Source organism: Periplaneta americana, chromosome 14 (genome assembly GCF_040183065.1).
Source record: "Periplaneta americana isolate PAMFEO1 chromosome 14, P.americana_PAMFEO1_priV1, whole genome shotgun sequence".
Lineage (NCBI taxonomy): Eukaryota > Metazoa > Arthropoda > Insecta > Blattodea > Blattidae > Periplaneta > Periplaneta americana.
This window is the reverse complement of record NC_091130.1, coordinates 32,314,256-32,335,120: the sequence shown is the minus strand read 5'-3', so window position 1 is coordinate 32,335,120 and position 20,865 is coordinate 32,314,256. Positions and strand designations below refer to the sequence as shown.

The following is a 20,865-nucleotide window of genomic DNA, read 5'->3' as shown; positions in this document are numbered from 1 at the left end:
TCTTGTTAACTCCCGGAATATTAGTCCCCCTTCAGGACAGGGGCAAGAGTCGCATGTTGGGCCCACTGTACTACCCGGAATGAAAAGATGTGGTGCATGCCCTAAGAACCCCCGCGCTCCACCTCCGAACTCCCCTACATCCTAGTGATGGGTGATAGTCGATAGTAATATCGATAATTATGTCGTCAACTATCGATAGTCAAATTGTTTATAATACTATCGATAGTTCAGGCGATTATTAACAGTATCGAGAAAAGGGGCGATCATTCATAATAGGCCTATTATAACTATAAGGATTTGGAACTGGAGCTGGAAAACAGGAGTCGATCTCATAGGCTGCCCAGATTTATTATGATCCAGCAGGGGACATCGGAAATTTCAAGAAAAACTGCAAACGCTTACCTAGCTAGTAGTCACTTTCCATTGAAATGTAGAGGAAATTAAACTCAGAATAAATATGGGAAATACCTGTTATTATTCGGTTGAGAAACTTTTGTCATCTAGTCTGCTGTCAAAAAATCTGAAAGTTAGAATTTATAAAACAGTTATATTACCGGTTGTTCTATATGGTTGTGAAGCTTGGACTCTCACTTTGAGAGAGGAACAGAGATTAAGGGTGTTTGAGAATAAGGTTCTTAGGAAAATATTTGGGGCTAAGAGGGATGAGGTTACAGGAGAATGGAGAAAGTTACACAACGCAGAACTGCACGCATTGTATTCTTCACCTGACATAATTAGGAACATTAAATCCAGACGTTTGAGATGGGCAGGGCATGTAGCACGTATGGGCGAATCCAGAAATGCATATAGTGTTAGTTGGGAGGCCGGAGGAAAAAAGACTTTTGGGGAGGCCGAGACGTAGATGGGAAGATAATATTAAAATGGATTTGAGGTGGGATATGGTAGAGACTGGATTAATCTTGCTCAGGATAGGGACCAATGGCGGGCTTATGTGAGGGCGGCAATGAACCTCGGGGTTCCTTAAAGCCAGTAAGTAAGTAACAGTAGATACATTGATAGAACTTCGCGCACTAAATTTGCAGACTATCTTAACTTTCTGAATTAAATGCATAAACACATAACTCCTATATACGAGTATAATTACAGCCACTAAGAATTTAATTTCAGTACTGACGCATGCATGGAAGTCTTTCACATAATATTGTACACACACACAACTCTAACTTACAAGTACTTGTCCGAAGAATGTATCTTTTTAAGCATCTGTTCATTCCCCTACAGCTTCACACTGAGTTCTTCATATGAGAAATGAAAGTTTATTTTCACTTGTAACAAAGCTTTAATGTTTCAACTTTTAATTCTTAATTTTTCATCAGTCCAGATGGAGTTCATTGTGGAGAAAAGTCTTTCAATTTGTGAATTACTGCATTGAAGACACATGATTAATGACACTATTTTGGGAAGATTTTCAAATGGAATGGATATTTTTTTTTTTTGAAATGTTGAAAAACATCATACCACTTTTCACTTGTTGGTTTGTCACAAAATTCCTCATTTCTTGAACTACTTAAAAATGGATGCTGCGGCAGTTCTAACGCTTTCGCGCAACGCGAATGTTAAGTTGACCAAAGAAAAAGATGCTATGTTCTTCTCGAAGAGTGCAGAATATCTCATACTGTGCTCGCTGGTTCTTCTGTCTGATACTAAGAACTGTTCAGAAATGTGCATGAATCTTAGCAGTTCCACCACGATACTTAGGGCCTAAATATTTATGTGTAAAATGTTAATGAAACAAAATCAAAGCTTCTGAGGACAAAATTAATTTCTGGAGACAAAAACGGGGACATTTGCTCTCCGGGTACAGCAACTCAAAATCGGGAACTGTCCCCGGAAATCGGGAACGTCTGGTCAGCCTATGATCCCATCGGTTCAACCAGACATAGCGAATCGTTTGTAACGATTCGTTCACAACTCATCCCAGTCTCTGATTCCAAGTATTCTTTTGAAACGTAAACGAACTATTCACACGATTCGACTCTTTTCTTTGCAACCAAGAGTAGAATAAAAATGTTCTACATTTCTGGCATAGATGGTAGAATAGGCCCGGGAAGACTAGAGTCCCTTTATAATGAGAGTTGGAAGATTGGAAGATCTCTTCCTGATTGGCTGAAACTAGTTTTCATAACCACCATTAATATGCAAAATAGTGTTTTTAATTATAATTTATAAACTCAACCTTACTATCAAGTACATTTTTCGCAGTACATCCCTATTTAATTACCTACTACGCAAATTTCAGACACGTACTCATAATTAAAGAAATCCACTTTTTTCAACTTATCCATTTCTTTTATCATACACCATTTACCCACAACTAAGTAATTTGGCCTGGAAATACCTGTATTCTCTGGGATCTTCAGTTCCCTCAGAAGAACTGTTATCCAAAACTGTAAACTTAATATTAATGAAAGGGGAAACCTTATGTATCCCAAGCAAAGTGGAAATGCTTATTTTAGTGGGGAACTTATCCTTGGAGGAATAGTCACATGTCTAAAAAACATATAATGGTGGCTCATGTTGGCACTTTAAGGACAGATTATGATAGTGTGTGTTATTGGTATGTAATTCAGATTCAATTCAATATATAGCCTATTTTTCAATTAACAGTTCAGTACGTGCATAGATATCAATTTAGAAATAAAGTATATACTGTACTCAGTTTATAAACAGTTAACAAAAGACTGTAAAGACTGTAGATAGTTTTAATTATACAGTAATTATCGATAGGGCATCGGCTGTAGGAACTACAGTCGATAGTGCAATCGATACTATTGTAAGTGACTATCGCCCATCTCTACTATAGCCTGCAGAATCCCTTTTACTGTCCATCCGAGTGGTTATGTCCCATTCGATTTCCCCATCCGTTTCTGCTCGCCCCTCTATAAAGGCCAGTGGCTAGATTATTAGGCTCTTTCCTGAAAATAGGTATAATACTGTACGGAATTGGAAGTCTACGTAATATTATACAACTTTTAAAACAATTTGAAGAAAAGGGTCCCTTTAAGTAAATAACTTCCACGTGATTTAATTCTCGAAAATAAGCTCACAAAGTTTTTATACATGTAATAAAATTGCTTTCGTCGGCCATCTAAATATAACTTTGGTACTACTGAAGTAGCCCCAAAGTAATATTCCGCAATTAAGATCAGAGTGAAACAGTGCATAATAGGAGTCAAGTAATGCCTACTCAGAAATTAAACATTTTTATCTACAAAGTACACACAGTGTTAAAAAGAAAGTAGCCAATACTTTAGGAGATGATAGTATGTATCAAAACAAGAAAAAATGTCTAATAAACATGGGTCCTACAACACATACTTTCTGAGATCTGAACACTTGTTCATAGGAGGTAAACAATGTGACGTCCATTCATGGCATTGCATTTTTCTGTCCTACAATACAGCAGACTACCAGATAAACATACCGTAGTTGATGGAATAATGATACGTCGCAAGGAATACTGAAGACAAAAGTCTGGTTGCGGATATGAGCGGGTTGATGAAAATTCCTATGGAGTTGAAGAAACAAGGCATCAGCACCGATTCTCAATCAACGTATGGGCAGGCGTTCTTGGTGATAGATTAAGGGCCATACGTGCTACCACAGAGATTAACTGGAGCTCGTTATCAGGACTTTCTTATTAACGTATTGCCTACCTGCTGGAGAATGTGCCATGTCAGCAAAGACTACAGATGTGATTAATGCATGATGGCACACCAGCACATTTTTCCGCAATGTGAGTGAACACCTGACGCTGATGTTTCAGGACCGCTGGATTGATCGAGAAGGCCCTACACTTTAGTTTGTTCGTTCCTCAAACCTAAATCCCCTAGACTTTTGGTTATCAAGAATAACCAGGTCAATTTTAAAGAGTGTGTGATTCCTTATGCCGAAGGGTAAAGGAATGCATTGTCATGAATGGACGTCATATTAAGCACCTCCTACGAACAAGTATTCAGGTCTCAGAAAGTATGTGTTGTAGGACCCATGTTTATTAGACATTATTTTCTTAATTTGATGCATACTACCACCTCCTAAAATATTGGATAATTTTCTAACATCCTGTAAAGGTAGTTCTAGCCAATTTTGAGCATAGCTTGTTAACGTGTGTATCCCAGCTTAATTTGCTATCTAAGTATATTCTCAAATGTTTGACAGATTTTTACATTGGTATTAATATTTATCTTTAACCGTTATGTCTTATGATTATAAGTGCAAAAGAATATCCTACATTCGCAGGATGAAGATTCGATGAGAAGCAGTCATCAGTACGGGACCAATCCTGACCAGGAGGAGGAGGGAGAAGGAGAGACTTCTGGGTATGCTAGTGATTCTGGTGGCACCTCCAATGAACGCACTAATGACTACTGGAACCAACAACGTCAAGACAGATACCACCGACAAGATAATTGGATGAGTGACTGTCAGAGATACGAGAAAATGTCCAGGAGGTACAGCAAACATTCTCCGTGGATTCCTTCTAATGGGTACGTCCTCATAAAAGTAGCTTTATAACTTATTATAGAAAAACAAAACATACTTACTTACAAATGGCTTTTGGAGAACCCGGAGGTTCATTGCCGCCCTCACATAAGCCCGCCATCGGTCTTTATCCTGAGCAAGATTAATCCAGTCCCTACCATCATATCCCACCTCCCTCAAATCCATTTTAATATTATCCTCCCATCTACGTCTCGACATCTCTAAAGGTCTTTTTCCCTCCGCCCTCCCAACTAACTCTCTATGTACATTTTTGGATTCGACCATACGTGCTACATGCCCTGCCCATCTCAAACGTCTGGATTTAATGTTCCTAATTATGTCAGGTGAAGAATACAATGCGTGCAGTTCTGCGTTGTGTAACTTTCTCCATTCTCCTGTAACTTTATCCTTCTTAGCCCCGAATATTTCCCTAATCACCTTATTCTCGAACACCTTTAACCTCTGTTCCTCGCCATAGATTACCTGGCATTCACCTTACGGTTGGGAAAAACCTCGGAAAAAACCCAACCCAGCCCAAGTGGGGTTCGAACCCGCGCCCAAGCACAACTTCAGACCGGCACGCAAGCGCCTTAACCGACTGAGTCACGCCGGTGGCACAGCCGAAAGTAAATTCATACTGAAATCACCTGAGATAAAATTTGTGCGAAGAACAGCAGAGTATATTGGTCAGACTTGAAGACAAAATGACGAAATTTTACAAGAACTGAATGTAACTTCCATTAAAAAAAAATTGGAGAGAGCAGGGTCGCCCAATGGAAATACTGGAAGATAAATTCTAAGGCTGTAACAGGTCTACGGCGGCCTGTGTTCTTGAAAGGAAAAAGGGGAAGAGAAGTAGAAGATTGATAATATTGATGATGATGCTAATAATGATGATGATGATGATGATGATGATGATGATTAGACTTGTAATGTTGGACACCGATTACAAATGTTTACTGCAGCATGGTACATAGACCGGGGACGTGAGCTAGTACGAGAACACTGATTTGGTTCTGCGACCTATTACGGGAAAAAGAACATGAACGTAAAAAAAATTGGATAGCTCTAATAGTAATATGCGTTACAAGAGCGGTATGTTGACGTTTTCATGTTCGAGGAAAAGATTGAAAAAGCGAAACGTAGTTGAGCTTTTTTAATTTCCGAGAACATGAAAACAAACATACCGCTCGTGTATCGTACATTATTTTGTGCGAAGATCGTTTATTACATACCTGAAAGACGAATTTCTAATTAGTTGCAATGAAATCTCCATCTTGGTTTCTGTTCAATGACGGCAACTTTGGAAAACAAATATATCTATCTTCAACATTGTTGCTATAAAATGTTTTCTGTGTTTACTATACTGCAGCAGGCCGTGATATACTTCTGTCTTTTTTTTCTCTCAGTCTATGATGAGTCTGGAATCTTGTTGATTTTTTCACGGCTTCCTTAATGTTACTTGCATTACAAATGCAGTAACTTTTGTGGTGTTGTAGAGTTTACTTAATTTTTGCAAATATTTAAAAACAATAACTAACAGTGCAATTTAGGTGAAATTGCAGTGGTAAGTTTCCAATTTATAATTATTACTATATTGAACATCTTTAAAAATAATATGTTAAAAGCCTAAAGCAGTAAAATGAATATGACGCTTAAGCGGTAAGAAGAGGGAAATTGTTATGTGTGTTACGTTGGGAATACTGAATGTGATATTTCACACTTACCGCGTATTGGTTTTGTGCGGAAACCAAGCAAATACGCACGATCTCGCACAAAAGTAAACACACGCTACATAGCTTTACAAATATATATATTTTTACGTACCTTTCGTTATATACAGAATAATCGTCATAGAATTATTCGTGGGTTTGGGTTTTCTCCTTTCTTTTCTTGTTTTCGATTGTGGCGTAGCTCCTAAGCGAGGCATCAGAGAACATGGGTTGTTAACGAAAAATTATCCTCATTGCGAGATCTATCGATCTCCAGATTTAGTCACTAATTTTTAGATCAACTAATAAAAGCTAATTTAATATGTTATTAACATTGTAATTATATTTCAACAGCAGAAGATACGGGAGTCCTGAATCTGTAATGTCGACACCCCCATATCGGCTATGGTCTAGTGGGGCAGGAAGCGATGAAGTGAACAGAATGCGCTGGGGAGACAGAGGAGTTGGCGTAGGACATCTCTGGGAACCTACTCTGCATGAGCCGGATTCCAGATTACCCCAGGTACACCAAGTTGTGCAGTTTGGATTTCGTAGTAGTAGCAATATACGGCAAGCTTCTTGACTTTATATGAACCAATCAATTCCTTTATATTTCCTCCCATACGTTCAAAGCTCTTTTAATTCCATCCCATTCAATTGCATCTATTTCCTTTATCATTTCATTCAGTCTTATCTACTCTTTTTATATAATGTATTCTCTCGTATATACTGGGTTTTCATTTCAAAGTGTGTCATGACGTCACTGTTGTTGGGTCACCGATTTGAAGCGAGTTTCAGTTTATATGTTAGAGAAGTTGCCTATTATTTAAGGCGTTCTTCAATCTGAACTTGAGAATGTGTACGGTATAACTTGAACGTCGTAGCAACAGATGGCGGTCTGTACGGTCTGTGTGCTACCATAACCTCTTTCGAACTGTGTTTTGCGCCGGCAAGTCGTACGCAGGGTATTTGTTATCATCGGTTGCGTATGATAACATTCCACAACACAAATCAAATGCTCCGTGTCCATGTTGACCGTCGAAGTTAATGTCAACAAATACGTAAGTAATCGTCTTAACCCTCTCCCCATATCTCGACAGTACGTATTTCCAAACAGTTCACATTCCTGCCACTACCGGCGTTACCGTACGTATCGGCACGTACTCTTCAGAACGCCGTACTTGCTAGCCAACTTCTCTGCCTCTTAGATTATACACCTGAGCTGCGGAAGTGTAGGATGATTGAATTCTCTAGGCTCATCAGCTAGCCACATGACGGCATGCAGCGAGCCAAGACACATTTTGAACTGAACACCCAGTAGAGTGTCCCATTTATATTGACCACCCAAAATAACTTTGTACGCAAGCATCGAATGAAAAATTGTTTCATACAAAAGGTATACAACTGAAAGGTGGAAATAGTACTGATGGGGAGGAAACTTAATTATTATTAATGAATAGGGGGCGGATGTTGATGAAAAGTCATCTTATTTTTCACATTAGGACGATGCTATAATATAGAAATCCTTTCTATGTTAATACCAACGTAAAAAATTAATTTCTTATATTGCATTGTTTGCATTTTTAAACGTTTTTGAACTAATAGGTCATTTTTATATCTTTGGTCGGCGGGGAAAGGTACATAAGACAAAAAAAGTCAATTTTTCTGTTGTACTTAATCATATAAGTCTAATGTTTTTCCTAATTGTTTAAATAATAAAATGTATTGTACTATTTTAAATTGAAAAGGGTCTTACTTTAACCAACAAACATGAATTTCATTATTATACTTATATTCAGTTAAGAGTAAATTAATAAGAAAGTCTCTCCTGAAAAATTATTTATTTTTTTTGACTTACGTGCCTTTTTCTGCCGACCAAAGATTTTTTTTTCCGGCATTTGTTGGTCATTTTTAATACTTTGAAGAACTTTTAGATCATTTGGAATGCATTTTGCTTTACCGATAGGTTTGTTAAATCTTTTTCTAAGCAAATAGGTCAGTAGTAATTACCTACTGAATAAGTGAATATCAGTGAAGTATGAGTTTTATATTCTGAAACAAACTGTAAAGACCATCCCTTATTCCACTGAAATCTTCATCTCACACAATGGAAGTAATATAAAATGCTTGACAATAGCTTAGTTTAAGTGAGGACTTTGAACGCTACTGTTCTTTTCTCGGTACGAGAGTGTCTTTAGAATTTATGTTTGGAAGGTGAGAAACTTTCACCGTGTCCTGGAAGGACGTTGTGTCCCCATAGAAGGGAAGGGCAGTATTGCAAGAATGCAAGCTGCACCCACAATTTGATTTGTCATTCACACCCCCCCATCTGGAACATCTGGTAACAAAAGTGAAGAACGGAAGTTGGAGGAGACGGATAATGAAGACACTGACATGGACCACCACCGATTGAAACACATTGTAAACCCTCATTAAAATCTGTAGTTTTCTCTTAAAACCTTCATTTTCTTGCATGCTTTTTTCCTTTATCCAGGAAGTTGCCTCTTCTCTTCGAGATTTGCAGGGCAGTCATTGAAACAAGGTGACTGATTTTTAAGAAATTGTGGTGCGAGTACGGTGAATAATATTCAAATGTCATTTTCTTTTAATTCCATGTCATTTTTCCATTAGTTTAAGGGTATTTTAATGATCATTTTAAGTAGATTTTTAGGATCCGCCCCCTATAATGAGATACGAGTACTAACATTGTTTCTTTAAATGACACTATGTATTTACTATTCAGTAATTCAATTCAGCTCGTCAAGCCCTGTCCAAAAATGTATCACAGTTGTCAGTGTTGCTAACATATTTATTCTCTGAACGTAGGGGAGTAGTGGGTACAGTGAGACACAAAATATTAAGACATATGTATACAAGTGATAATTCAAGTATATTTAAAATCAAGTGCAATAGAAATATACATTAAAACATGTAGTATAATAATACATAAACAAAAATGTTAATAGATAAAGGATATAATATATAATACGTGTTTGTCAAAAAATGCAAATGTCTCACTGTTCCCATTCATGAGGGTACAGTGAGACACCACAGTGTCTATTAACGGACATTGAAATGATTTACATTTATTTCAAAAGAAAACAAAAACTTGCTGTCTCTTTATCTTGACATGTTCTGTAGGCTTATTTAGAATCATTTTGTTGTCTGACTTCGAAAACATTTGGAAAAGTGAATTTTCCATGACATTTCAGTCTTTTGCGAAAAAATGAAATGAAGTTTTGGTGACAACAAAGCTTATTAATTATAAGAATGTAATGTAATTCTTTATTATTTTTTAACATTTTCTTAAAATTTGTGAATAATTTTGTATTTATGAAACCATTATAACGTAATGTATCCATTATTTTAAGCTACAGTCTCTAAATTGGTTACTAGTATGTTCATTTTTAATGTTAGTTACTGGTAAATGTAATATAATTACAATTTGTTTTTGCAAATCGTTGGTACATGGGAACAGTGAGACGTATAAGTGTACCCTTCAATGGCATGTCTCACTGTTCCCTTTACGCATAGTTCATTTAAAAATGACACCATCACTTCAAAATTAAAACAAGAAAGACGAAACTTTGCCAAACCTAATCTCAAATACCATAGTATTAGGTAACAAAACATTCATATTTATATCTCATTTGTATATCCAATATAACCTTCATTAAACACAAGCCAAAATTTTACTTCTAGAGTGAAAAATTACGAATTACTTTTTCATCACTCACCTTTATAACAAGAATCAAATCGAGTATGAAAATACTATTATTTTACTCATGCAACATATAACTCCACTGTTACCAACATCTCAACATCAAAATTACCATCTAATAAAAAAGTCTCACTGTTCTCCCTGTCTTACTGTACCTACTTCTCCCCTACACTTGTAACATGAATATATCATTCACTAATAATTTGATTCGTTTGAATATCTAGGTACAAGGGAGTGGCAGAGGTACTCCAGGGTGGTTAGAGAGAGGCCTAAACAAGCTTAGCAATAGTGAATCTTCTATGGGGTCTACCCAAGTGCTGGTAATAAACCACGGGAGCCCGGAACAAAGTCCTCTCAGCAGGGAGCTCGCCGGTAGCTGTGACACCATCAGCATCCAATCACAAAGCGAGTGTAGCAGGTGAGAGCAAGTCTCTAATAGAAATAGGGTAACTCAGTCTAAATCGAGTCAGAGGTTAAATCGGGTCAATTTCAAAACCTGTCTCCATGTTCAAGCGTAAACCAGTTCAAGCAAGTGCTACCATATACTGGTCAGGAAGAGAACTTCCTGTACACGTTGAGTGCCATTGATTCTAGCTGGTGTGTGTATTCTTTGTGTTGACAGTAAAAGAATAGAGAGCATGTAAAGGTAAGTTAAGAGTATTTTATACATTTTAAATAATGCTTTACGGCTCTTTATTATTTTACAGCTATTGCAGAGAATTTGTGCGATTAACTTTCAGTATTAAGTTTAAGCTTTTTAGAAGAGATTATGGCTATTAGAGCCTTCGTCGAAGCAATATTCAGTACTACCAACCTCTAGCGCAAAAAAGTTTACATTTGGGTTAAATAGGGTCAGCAATATCGGACAAATAGGGTCAACATGTTTCAAATCAGTCCACTCAAATTAAGTATTTATTTTCAATTCTTTGTGACAGATGGTTAAATGTCAGAGGAAAACGTCAAATTCGTGGACTGAGAACGACATGCAGAAGGCTATTAAAGCATTTCGCGAGTGAAGAAGCCAACGTCATGCTGCTGAGTTGTTAGGAGTTCCTCATTCATGTCTGCAACGACGTCTTCAAAGTGGCCAGGACAACCACTTGAAAAGTAAAGACCGTCAAACTACGTTTACTCCAGAACAAGAAAATGAACTTGTGTCTAGAATTTTGAAACTGTACGCATGCACGCATGTGGTTTTGGACTGCACTGCAACACAGTTCGTTGGTGCAGAAAAGAAAACAGTATTTGTTTGTGGAAAGTGTAAAGTGTTAAATTAAATTAATTCAATATTGATTTTAACATTCCGTGCAGGTATATAGAGGGAAAAATTGTGACCCGATTTGCCCTAAACACTGACCCCATTTATCCTTATACAGAAGGGTAAAAAGGGTCACTCCAGTGAAATATTTCAGTTCATGTACAGATATTAGTTTAGAGTAAAAAAGAAACATTTTTGGGGAAGTAGTATTAACATGTGGCTGTAACTAATGATAATTACGTTATGAGTGTAATATATTATGAAATCAACAATAAAATTAAGGATTTGTTACTTTTTAACTCTATTTACCCTTGGTTACCCTACTTAATAAAACTTTCATTACAGCACAATCTTAGCTACTGAGCCAAGCTCTGGAAACGGAGGGCTGCATCCCATTTTTGTAACCATGATCGGTTGAATACGAGAATGCATATTGAAAAATATAAATAAATTAAATTAAACCCGTGCCCTGAAAGCCCGCTAAGGCCAATCAGTAAACTGCCGATCTCACGTACACGTGCTTCAGAAAAGTTGATAATCATAATCTTTAATGTGGCCACTGTGGACAAGAAATAACGTATAGCTGGGATATCAACTTTTTCCATTTATTTCGAAATATTGCATATATACAGTACGTAATCCTCACGAGATTAATGGAAGCTAGATGTCTCGAAACCCCTACGGTGGCTGAATGGTCAGACCTCCCGGGTTCGAGTCCCGGTCAGGTCTGAGATTTTTCACTGAAAAATCCATAGTGACACTTGTAGCGGACAAGGGCGCAGTTGGGATTTATCTCGGGATTCTCCCGCTTTTCCCCATTATTAAGCATCTATATCATTCCGTCACCATTTCTCCATTTCGTCATCATTCCATAGCATTCCCCGATCGCCGGCTGACGACGCACGAAGGGGGCTGGCCTACGGATGAGGAGAGTTGCCTGCTCGAAACCTGGGTACGCAGCGAGCCTTAGTGCAGTCAGCCGGTGTGGGTTTGGGATTGCGTTTAGCTTGAGGGTTAGCGCAATAGATCGTAACAGGTATATCGAGTTTGAGCAATTTTCTCACACCGTTCCTGACAGAAGATTTACAAAAGTTACACAGATTTCCTTATTTGTCTATAGTCTACGTTGCAATAATATTCATAGCATTAAAATAAAACAGTTTTCTTCATTTTTACAATCAACTTTATGCGAGTTGTTAGAATTTTCTTTCACAATTTTCGCAGTTCTTTTCGTGCTTCATTGTTATCAATGTCTGAAATTAAAAAAGTAAACCACTTATACTAAAATATCGAGAAAACTTATTTTGCCTTGAAGTTGGAAGTTAAGAGAATTTATTTATCATATAAATTACTTTTATACGAGTTCGCAGCAACGGAAAGTATGATACAATGTAACGTTGAATAAAATACTCGTAGTATGTCCATATTTGTGTGCGGCATAAAGTAACATACCATTTTTCTTGTTATTGGCAGAACATTTATAAGGGGCCAGAACGCACCATTAGAACCGGAAGTGTTAATGGAACGAGAGCGGAAAAGGCAAAAGGCTCTGGAACATCAAAATGCCATCCGTCTACAGGTAATGTAATATATCGTACTGTGCACCCCATTTTGTCTCCTGCACTTACCATCTACAATAAAGGAAATTATATACGTACAGGCAATAATTTTAAAGTAAGTCCATTTACTTTTTCAGAGGAAGAAGTGGTACGCACTCTCTCTCTCTCTCCCTCTCTCTCTCTCTCTCTCTCTCTCTCTCTCTCTCCGATTCCCACTTTGTCTCCAACCCTCTTCTCTATTTCTTTCCCTATAAAAACAATTGTATCTCACGTTTCAAAAAAGTGTTTGAGAAAAATATAGGCTACTCTACATTTCTGTGTCTGTTTGAGTGTGTATGCTTAAATTTTAATTAAAAAATGAATAATTTATCATTATTTATACTTAATAATGATATTTCAGAAATGTACAACAAATGTTTACAGATGAAAATTGTGTAGTACGTATGTACTGCAAAAATCAGTCTATAGAATAACACGTAATAATACAGCGTTATCGGTTGAAATGTATTTAAAAAAAAGGGGGGGAAACAGGTATCTTATAGTCTTCAGTTTGTCTCAGAACCGAGTGTTTTTTTTCCGTGTTTGTTTATATTGCGTTACAAAACAACATTGAACAGCGACATTTCGTCCTAAATACTCATTTCGCGTTATATGACTCATTTCGCAACATTTTCCGCTTATAAATCCACTGCAAATGACATATGTTTGCAATAAATACCCAAAAAGGCAAAAATACAGGGTGTACAGGAAATTTCGCGTACCTACATCGCTATTACTATAAAATAGGGTCCCTACTCAAAGTTCATTACGCAAAACAGTATAGAGTGTAGGTATATGTTCACTACACTTGTAGTTCTGTGTGATCAAATACTGGGCTCTTTCATAACTGAGGCCCTCCATGACTAAACTCCATGAGCCGCCACTGAATAAGATGTAATGCTTTTGGAACTAAAGAATGAAACTTTCTGTTTTTGCAGTTAGAGGAAAGAGAGCGTAAAAGGAAAGAGGAAAAAGAGCGGAGGATAAGGGAGGAAAGGGACGAAGAGGAAAGAATAAAGCGTGAACAAGAAATAGAAAGAAAAAGAATTGAAGATGAACAAAGGAAGCTGAAAGAAAGAGAGGTAACAACCTGACGATTTATTTCATAATCTATATTATTTTATCTTAATAACATAATCACATTATTTATAATTATAATTATTTGCTACCGTCAAATTGGCAAAACTGGAACAGTGTTTTAACTTGGAACATTACCATAGGGAATTTTCGTTTTGTCACAGTAACACCAAACTAATACAGGGACATCATTTTATTTTTACTTCAATTTTTATTGTAGGTCTACCTGAGTTTTTTAATGTACTTCACTCTCACCCCTTCTACTAATGAAATTCAACCGTCCTCCACACAGATCCAAGACCGCATATAGGCTACAGTCATAGTAGCCTTACGGTCATAGTAAACAGTACGTTCCAAAAATATATTCGCATTTTCCAGTGACGAAAGAGCTTTCAATATTGCATCATTTTCCATTTGCCTACGTCGCATCCCGGTTTCCCCCACCTGCTTCTATTCGCCTCTCTGTAAATGCTAGTGGCTGGGCTGTCTTAGCTCTTTTCTGAGAACATTAATTTCTGTTAGGAATTGGACGTCTACGTAATATTATACCCATCCAATTGTTTAAAATAACTTGAATAAAAGAGCCTCGTTAAGTAATTAACTGTCACGTGATTTCCCCCCCCCCTTTCTACGATCCTGCGACTTAACCACTTGGATGGACAGTAGATAGCATGTCTGAGGAATTTTATCTTTTCGGATCGGGCAGAAGTGAAGATTGAATTTACAGTACGTAAGGTCTCTTTTATAGAGTAGGTACAGAATTATTTCAACATGAGTTATTGATACGAAGTACGAATCTGGTAATTGGAATACGTACAATAGTCTATAGTGCGATAATACGCACAGAAGAACTGAATCTTGTATCGAAATGAACGGCCACCATTTTCAAAAATGTGTTTAAATATCCATATTATGATTATTTTTCAATTTAACTTCATTCTCTATACTGGGTGTTCATTTCAAAGTGTGTCATGACGTCACTGTTGGTGAGTCATCGATTTGAAGCGAGTTTCAGCTTTTATGTCAGAGAAGTTGCCTATTAATCAAGGCGTTCAATCTGAACTTAAGAACGTGTACGGTATAACTTGAACGTCGTAGCAACAGATGGCGGTCTGTACGGTATGTGTGCTACCATAACCTCTTTCGAACTGTGTTTTGCGCTGGCAAGTCGTACCCAGGGTATGTGTTATCATCGGTTGCGTACGGCAACATTCCACAATACAAATCAAATGCTCCGTGTCCATGTTGACCGTCAAAGTTAATGTCAACAAATACTGTACGTAAGTAATTGTCTTAACCCTCTCCCCATATTCCGACAGTAAGAAAAAAACTCACCTATGTACGTGTTTTCAAACAGTTCACATTCCTGCCACTGCAGGCGTTATCGTACGTATCGGTAAGTGCTCTTCAGAATGAACGCCGTACTTGGTAGGCAACTTCTCTTGCATATAGGTTATACGCCTTTGCGGAGATGTAGGAAGATTGAATTCTCTAGGCTCATCGGCTAGCCACATGACGACATGCAGCGAGCCATGACACACTTTGAACTGAACACCCAGTATTGTACGCTAATGTGCTGTATAATGAATACGTCCGCATGGAAAGCTTAGTTCGTGAGTAAAAACACTCATTGTTAATATTGTACTGTATTTTGATTTAAAAAACCTAATGAAAATTATCAAACTCAAAATCGCGATATTTCCTAGTTTACGTAAATGGATGAACTACTTTTCTTCCCTACTATACCTAGTAAAGTGATTTGTTTGTATTTTACACCAGTATCATCGAACTCCAGTCGTGGAAGGGGGTAGCAAACGATGTTTCCGGTTCTTAATCGTTGATCCGAAGGTATAGCCGGGTTAATATTAGAAATGTTAGTAAAAATAAAATGATGTCCCTGTAGAATCAATGTGCTGCACAATGAAGTAACAAGTGAAGATTATGTTGCCAGTGTGACAAAAAGAAAATACCCTATGATAATGTTCCAAGTTAAAACACTGTTCCAAGTTTGTCCATTTAACGCTACATTATGCAGAAAACTGTAGTGCCGGTTCTGTTTTCAGGATAAAGAGGTTAGAAAAGCAGCAGCAATGAGAGAGGCGCTTGAAAATGCAGAGAAGAAAGCTCGTGAAGAAAAGAGCAGAGCAAGTCGAAAGCACGTGTTAGAATCTGTTAAAAATATAAACAATGTCTGTGCACCTGTAGATACAACCGAGAGTAAAAGTTGGTTCGAAACTAGTTCTACAGCAGAAAATCCCACAACGTTAACGAAACCGAAAACACTCAAGGTTAAAGAATCTGTGTCTAGTGTGTGTCAAGAAACTAGTTCTAGCAGTGTTCCAGTGCAACACCAAGACGTTCAGAGGACTAACGACGGAACGCAGACGGGTCCAGAGACCCACAACGAAGCCTTGCTAATCGCCGCAGAGACAGTTGCGATGCCTGCAGACGGACTGGCTGTTGTGTTAGGCAATACGACGGAGGGGAATTCCCACGACATGCTGACGACGCCAGGCGGAGGAGTCCAGTTAGCGCTGCTCATGTCCCCTTCACTCCCGCAGCCTCTCATGTTAGACAACAGACTTCTAACTCCTAGCAAATATCGGTCAGTGGGACGTGAACGGGGGACTCAGACAGATTCAGAGATTGTCACGGCAGGAAGGAACAGGCGGATCAAAGATAAAATGGAAGCACGTATTACAAGAAAGGACAGGAAAAAGTAAGTACTAAATACCATCTCTTGTGTAACCCATTATGTTGGTTTGCATCGAATATTCATTTTATCTTAATATTCCCTGTTTTAAAGTTTTCAGATATTCAAATTTGACAGGATAACGCATCTTTATGTTTTAATTTTATGAAATATAGAATGAACAATTTATCCATGTTGAATCTTTCGTACACTACTTTTAACACTTGAATATAAATAATTTATTAAATGGCGATTTTACTCGTATTAATTGTGTAAGCATGTGCGGCTTACAGCTGTTTCGGTGTTTCTTCACACCATCCTCAGAGCCTACTAGATCTCGGCGTCATCTCGAACTTCGCTGCCTGTTGTGTGGGTGCGTTCGATTGTTCAAAAGTGTTGAAATGTGGTGTCAAACAGTGTGTGTGTTCTGAAATTGATCTGCGTGTTGAGAATTTGATCAGGGTGTGTTTTAGTGTGTCTGTATATTTCATATTGTTCTAGTGTGTTGAGTTTTTGGTTTTTGGGTTGTATGTGTAGGATTTACATGCCTGTATTTATGTTATTGTATGTCTGGTTAGCATTAGTTATGTGTTCGGCATATGTAGATGTATTGTGTCCTCACATGCAATAGTTGCGACAGTTTCTACGTTGGACAGACAGGCAGATCATTCCAAACTCGATACAAAGAACACATTAAAGCAATAACCAGAGGACACTAGCCGAGCCGAGCGGAGTGGGAAGTATTAATCGTCCAAAAATATGCAGTCTTCAGTCTTCTCCCTGATGTTAACTATGTTAATATTATATTAATTACTCATTAAATATTTCACCGTTACAAGTCATTTTTAAGGAAACATGCTGTGCAAAATTTTTGGTTTTATTCTATTGGAATTTTAGAATATGTGTGATTGGTATCGTGAAAAACAGATTCCTATAATGTTATGGGAAAATCATTTGTAGGTGATATCTTAAAATACAAAATCACGTAGTTATACTTCTCAAGTGAGTTCAGCAGTACAGTATATTTAAATTGATTACTTTATAAATTTAATTCAATTCTGCTAATCACTAAATTTTATAGTATGATTCTTCTTTTCATTTATATTGTAGTTGTATTATGATTTTTTTTATTCATTTCATTGTATTTGTATTTCTGGTGCTGTGATGGCCTTAACTTCACCAAAATAAATACTAAATAAGTATTAAATAAATAAATGAATAATAAATAAATAAATAACTTAAATAAATACAATTTCCTACAATACTTTTCTTCTCTGAACACGTAAGTACGAATGGTTGGATCTCTATCTCGCCAAAAATACGTTAGAAAACTAATAGGGATACTGATCTCGTAAATTGGGCGAATGTTTTCAGTATGATTGTACTTCCTTCCAGACTGCCGCTGTCACTGTCCCCTCCCACTCCAGTACCGCGCTAGACTAGTCGGAACCGCATTCCTCTCAGCATTAAACTCCTCAGAGGATGACAGTAGAGAGAGAGAGAGACAGACAGAATAATATACTGTAACTTTAACTTATTTCTCTTCAGATCAGCAAGTCTTGAGCGACCACATCGAGGATGCAAACTGCCATTGAGATGTCGGTCACAATCGCAACCCACACAACCTCGAATAAGACTGGAGGATCGTCCCAAGTGGGGAGTCAATAGACCAGGAACGCAATACATCAAGCAGAGCGAGAAAGACCCTTACTACCAGCGACGGTTGAGACAACGCCTGCTCAGAGCTGCAATGATGGGCGGAGGGGACACCGGGACAGAGAGTGACACGGGCTCACACCGCAGACCTAGACATGCCAGGGGAAGTAGCGACGAAAACAGCAGGTCAGAGCAATGGACATTTCATACACGGTACAACACAAGTGAAAGTGAAATAACCCTCAAGATTCTTACAGCGAATGGCTCATGCTGTCTGTATGTAACAAAAAAGTATAATATATTCGTGGAAAGTCTATTGTTTTCTCAGAAAAAAAAATGTTTTTCCCAAATGTTTAGCAACCTCTTATTCGGTAACTATTGCGAGTAGAATCGTAATTTTTTTGGCAATATCGATAGACAATCTAATAAAGAATAATTGAAGCGTCGGTTGGAACAACGTTGTAAGTTACAAAATTTTCATTCGTCGTGTTTCCGTGTAATAATGTTGTATGTCATGCTACCTTGCTATACTCCTTGGCTTGCAACTGTCCATCAATGCAGTACGTCCACTCAAAAGTTTGCTACCCTCATAAGAACAACGTTGTACGCGTACACATTTTTGTTGCTCCTGTAAATTTTACCAAATGTAACTTATAACGTTGTTCCAGCCGACGCTTCAAATTATCTCTCTGGAATATTTCAATAGCGTGGACGGTTTTCGTGTAAATTTAATGCAAAAATCACTAATTTGAAGCGACTGACCGATGCGATCAGCTTGCAACATTGTAGCCATGAAGAGAGATAGGAGATAGTTCGCTAAGTTCGTGGATCTCTTACATCTGTATTACGAGAAGAAAGAGCAGTGTGTTAGCGGCGATGTTGCCAGACTGCTGAAACTTCCAACTCAATTTTCCAATTAATCGTGCATTTAATAACAAAACGTAATATAGGTTTTCTATTCATTTAAGTGTACCCTACCGTTCTTTTCGTCGACCTGGTTGGCGCCGTTGGTATAGCGCTGGCCTTCTATGCCCGAGGTTGCGGGTACGATACCGGGCCAGGTCGATGGCATTTAAGTGTGTTTAAATGCGACAGGCTCATCTCAGTAGATTTACTGGCATGTAAAAGAACTCCTGCGGGACAAAATTCCGGTACATCCGGCGACGCTGATATAACCTCTGCAGTTGCGAGCGTCGTTAAATAAAACATAACAACATCTATGCCCGAGGTTGCGGGTTCGATCCCGGGCCAGGTCGATGGCACTTAAGTGTCCTTAAATGCGACAGGCTCATGTCAGTAGATTTACTGGCATGTAAAAGAACTCCCGTGGGACAATATTCCGGCACACCGGCGACGCTGATATAACCTCGGTAGTTGCGAGCGTCGTTAAATAAAACATAACATTATTTCCGTCCTTTCTAACCTGCAGGATTATTTCACTTCCACCCTGTATAAATGCCATAAACATGACAAATTCATTTGAATTAATCTCCTTCAATTAATGTATTTATTAATGCAGAAAAATTCGTTCCGGCACCGGATCAAAATTTTTGCATATTTCAAAGACAAAACTAAAATTCTTTCAATCATTTATCATCATAACAAACTGCTCTCTTAAATTCACTGGGCACACACTGTATTAAATCAATGATTTTCACAAAACACGCTATAAAATGCTTCACATAAAACAATTTTTTTCTCGAAAAGGAAGCAAAAACGAGTAAAATTATATTAGGCTTTCTTGTTTGAAATATCCAAAGAATAACCCCCTGAAATTAATGACATTACTTACTGTACACCCTATATACAGGTTGTAGGGGGTATAAGTGCCATTATTTTAACTAATGATTGTTTATGTCATAAGAAAGAAAAAATGTCCTCACATTTTTTTTATAATTGCAATATTTAACTAATTATTAAAGTTTACTATATTAGGCGTTTGGCAACGTTGCTGGATGGGGAGGAGGGAGTTTACAAGTACACAGTACAGCTCAAGCGGATACAGACATACTGGTACAAAATAGATGCTCTGTTCTAATGCATAAAACGAACAGAAAATAGAAATTTTCAATCTCATTAATAGAACTTTATGGTAAATTTTCATTTCATTTAACAATATTGGCAACATTGGTCCATTTTTTATTGTACGTCTAAAAATAAACAATAATGTTTTACTGCATAAAATCACACGAATTTTTTTTAATGCAACATTTTAATCTGTTCCGCTTACAAAAAGCAGTGCCATTTTTAAAGGAATTTCTGGTTGTGTGATTTTCGAAACGAGGTAAGAGACTGCTAGTTTCTAATAATCGTTGAGAAACCGCTACAAAAGTTCGCCGATTACGTAACCTTCATTGCGGACAACACTGACAGTACAGCCTTCTTGCCTCACTTGAATTAAGACGACTTTCTCCATAAATTAATAACATATGATATTCTTAAACTGTGAATGACATTGCAAGTTGTTTATCGAATACCTGGTACCGAACTGTCATCCGCTCGGCAGTAGACCTATGGACAGGGAGCTTGAACTCAGCTGACATGTACAGTACATACGTCTGTGCAGAGTACTGCCTACTCAACATGTTGCCACGTCTCTCACGCCAGAATATTTACAAATTTAAGCATGCAATTTTATTTAATTTCAC

At 37.6% G+C, this 20,865-nt stretch overlaps 1 protein-coding gene across 1 annotated transcript in view; it reads left to right on the top strand.

Annotated features, from left to right (window-relative positions):
• Positions 1-20,865, top strand: part of LOC138713979 (coiled-coil domain-containing protein 66) — a 110,473-nt gene that overhangs the window by 76,308 nt on the left and 13,300 nt on the right. Inside the window, exons 4-10 of the mRNA XM_069846559.1 lie at positions 4,261-4,508; positions 6,570-6,738; positions 10,161-10,354; positions 12,668-12,773; positions 13,731-13,874; positions 15,933-16,588; positions 18,110-18,403. Of these exons, the coding sequence (XP_069702660.1) occupies positions 4,261-4,508; positions 6,570-6,738; positions 10,161-10,354; positions 12,668-12,773; positions 13,731-13,874; positions 15,933-16,588; positions 18,110-18,403 (1,811 nt within the window). The remainder of the gene's footprint in view (positions 1-4,260; positions 4,509-6,569; positions 6,739-10,160; positions 10,355-12,667; positions 12,774-13,730; positions 13,875-15,932; positions 16,589-18,109; positions 18,404-20,865) is intronic.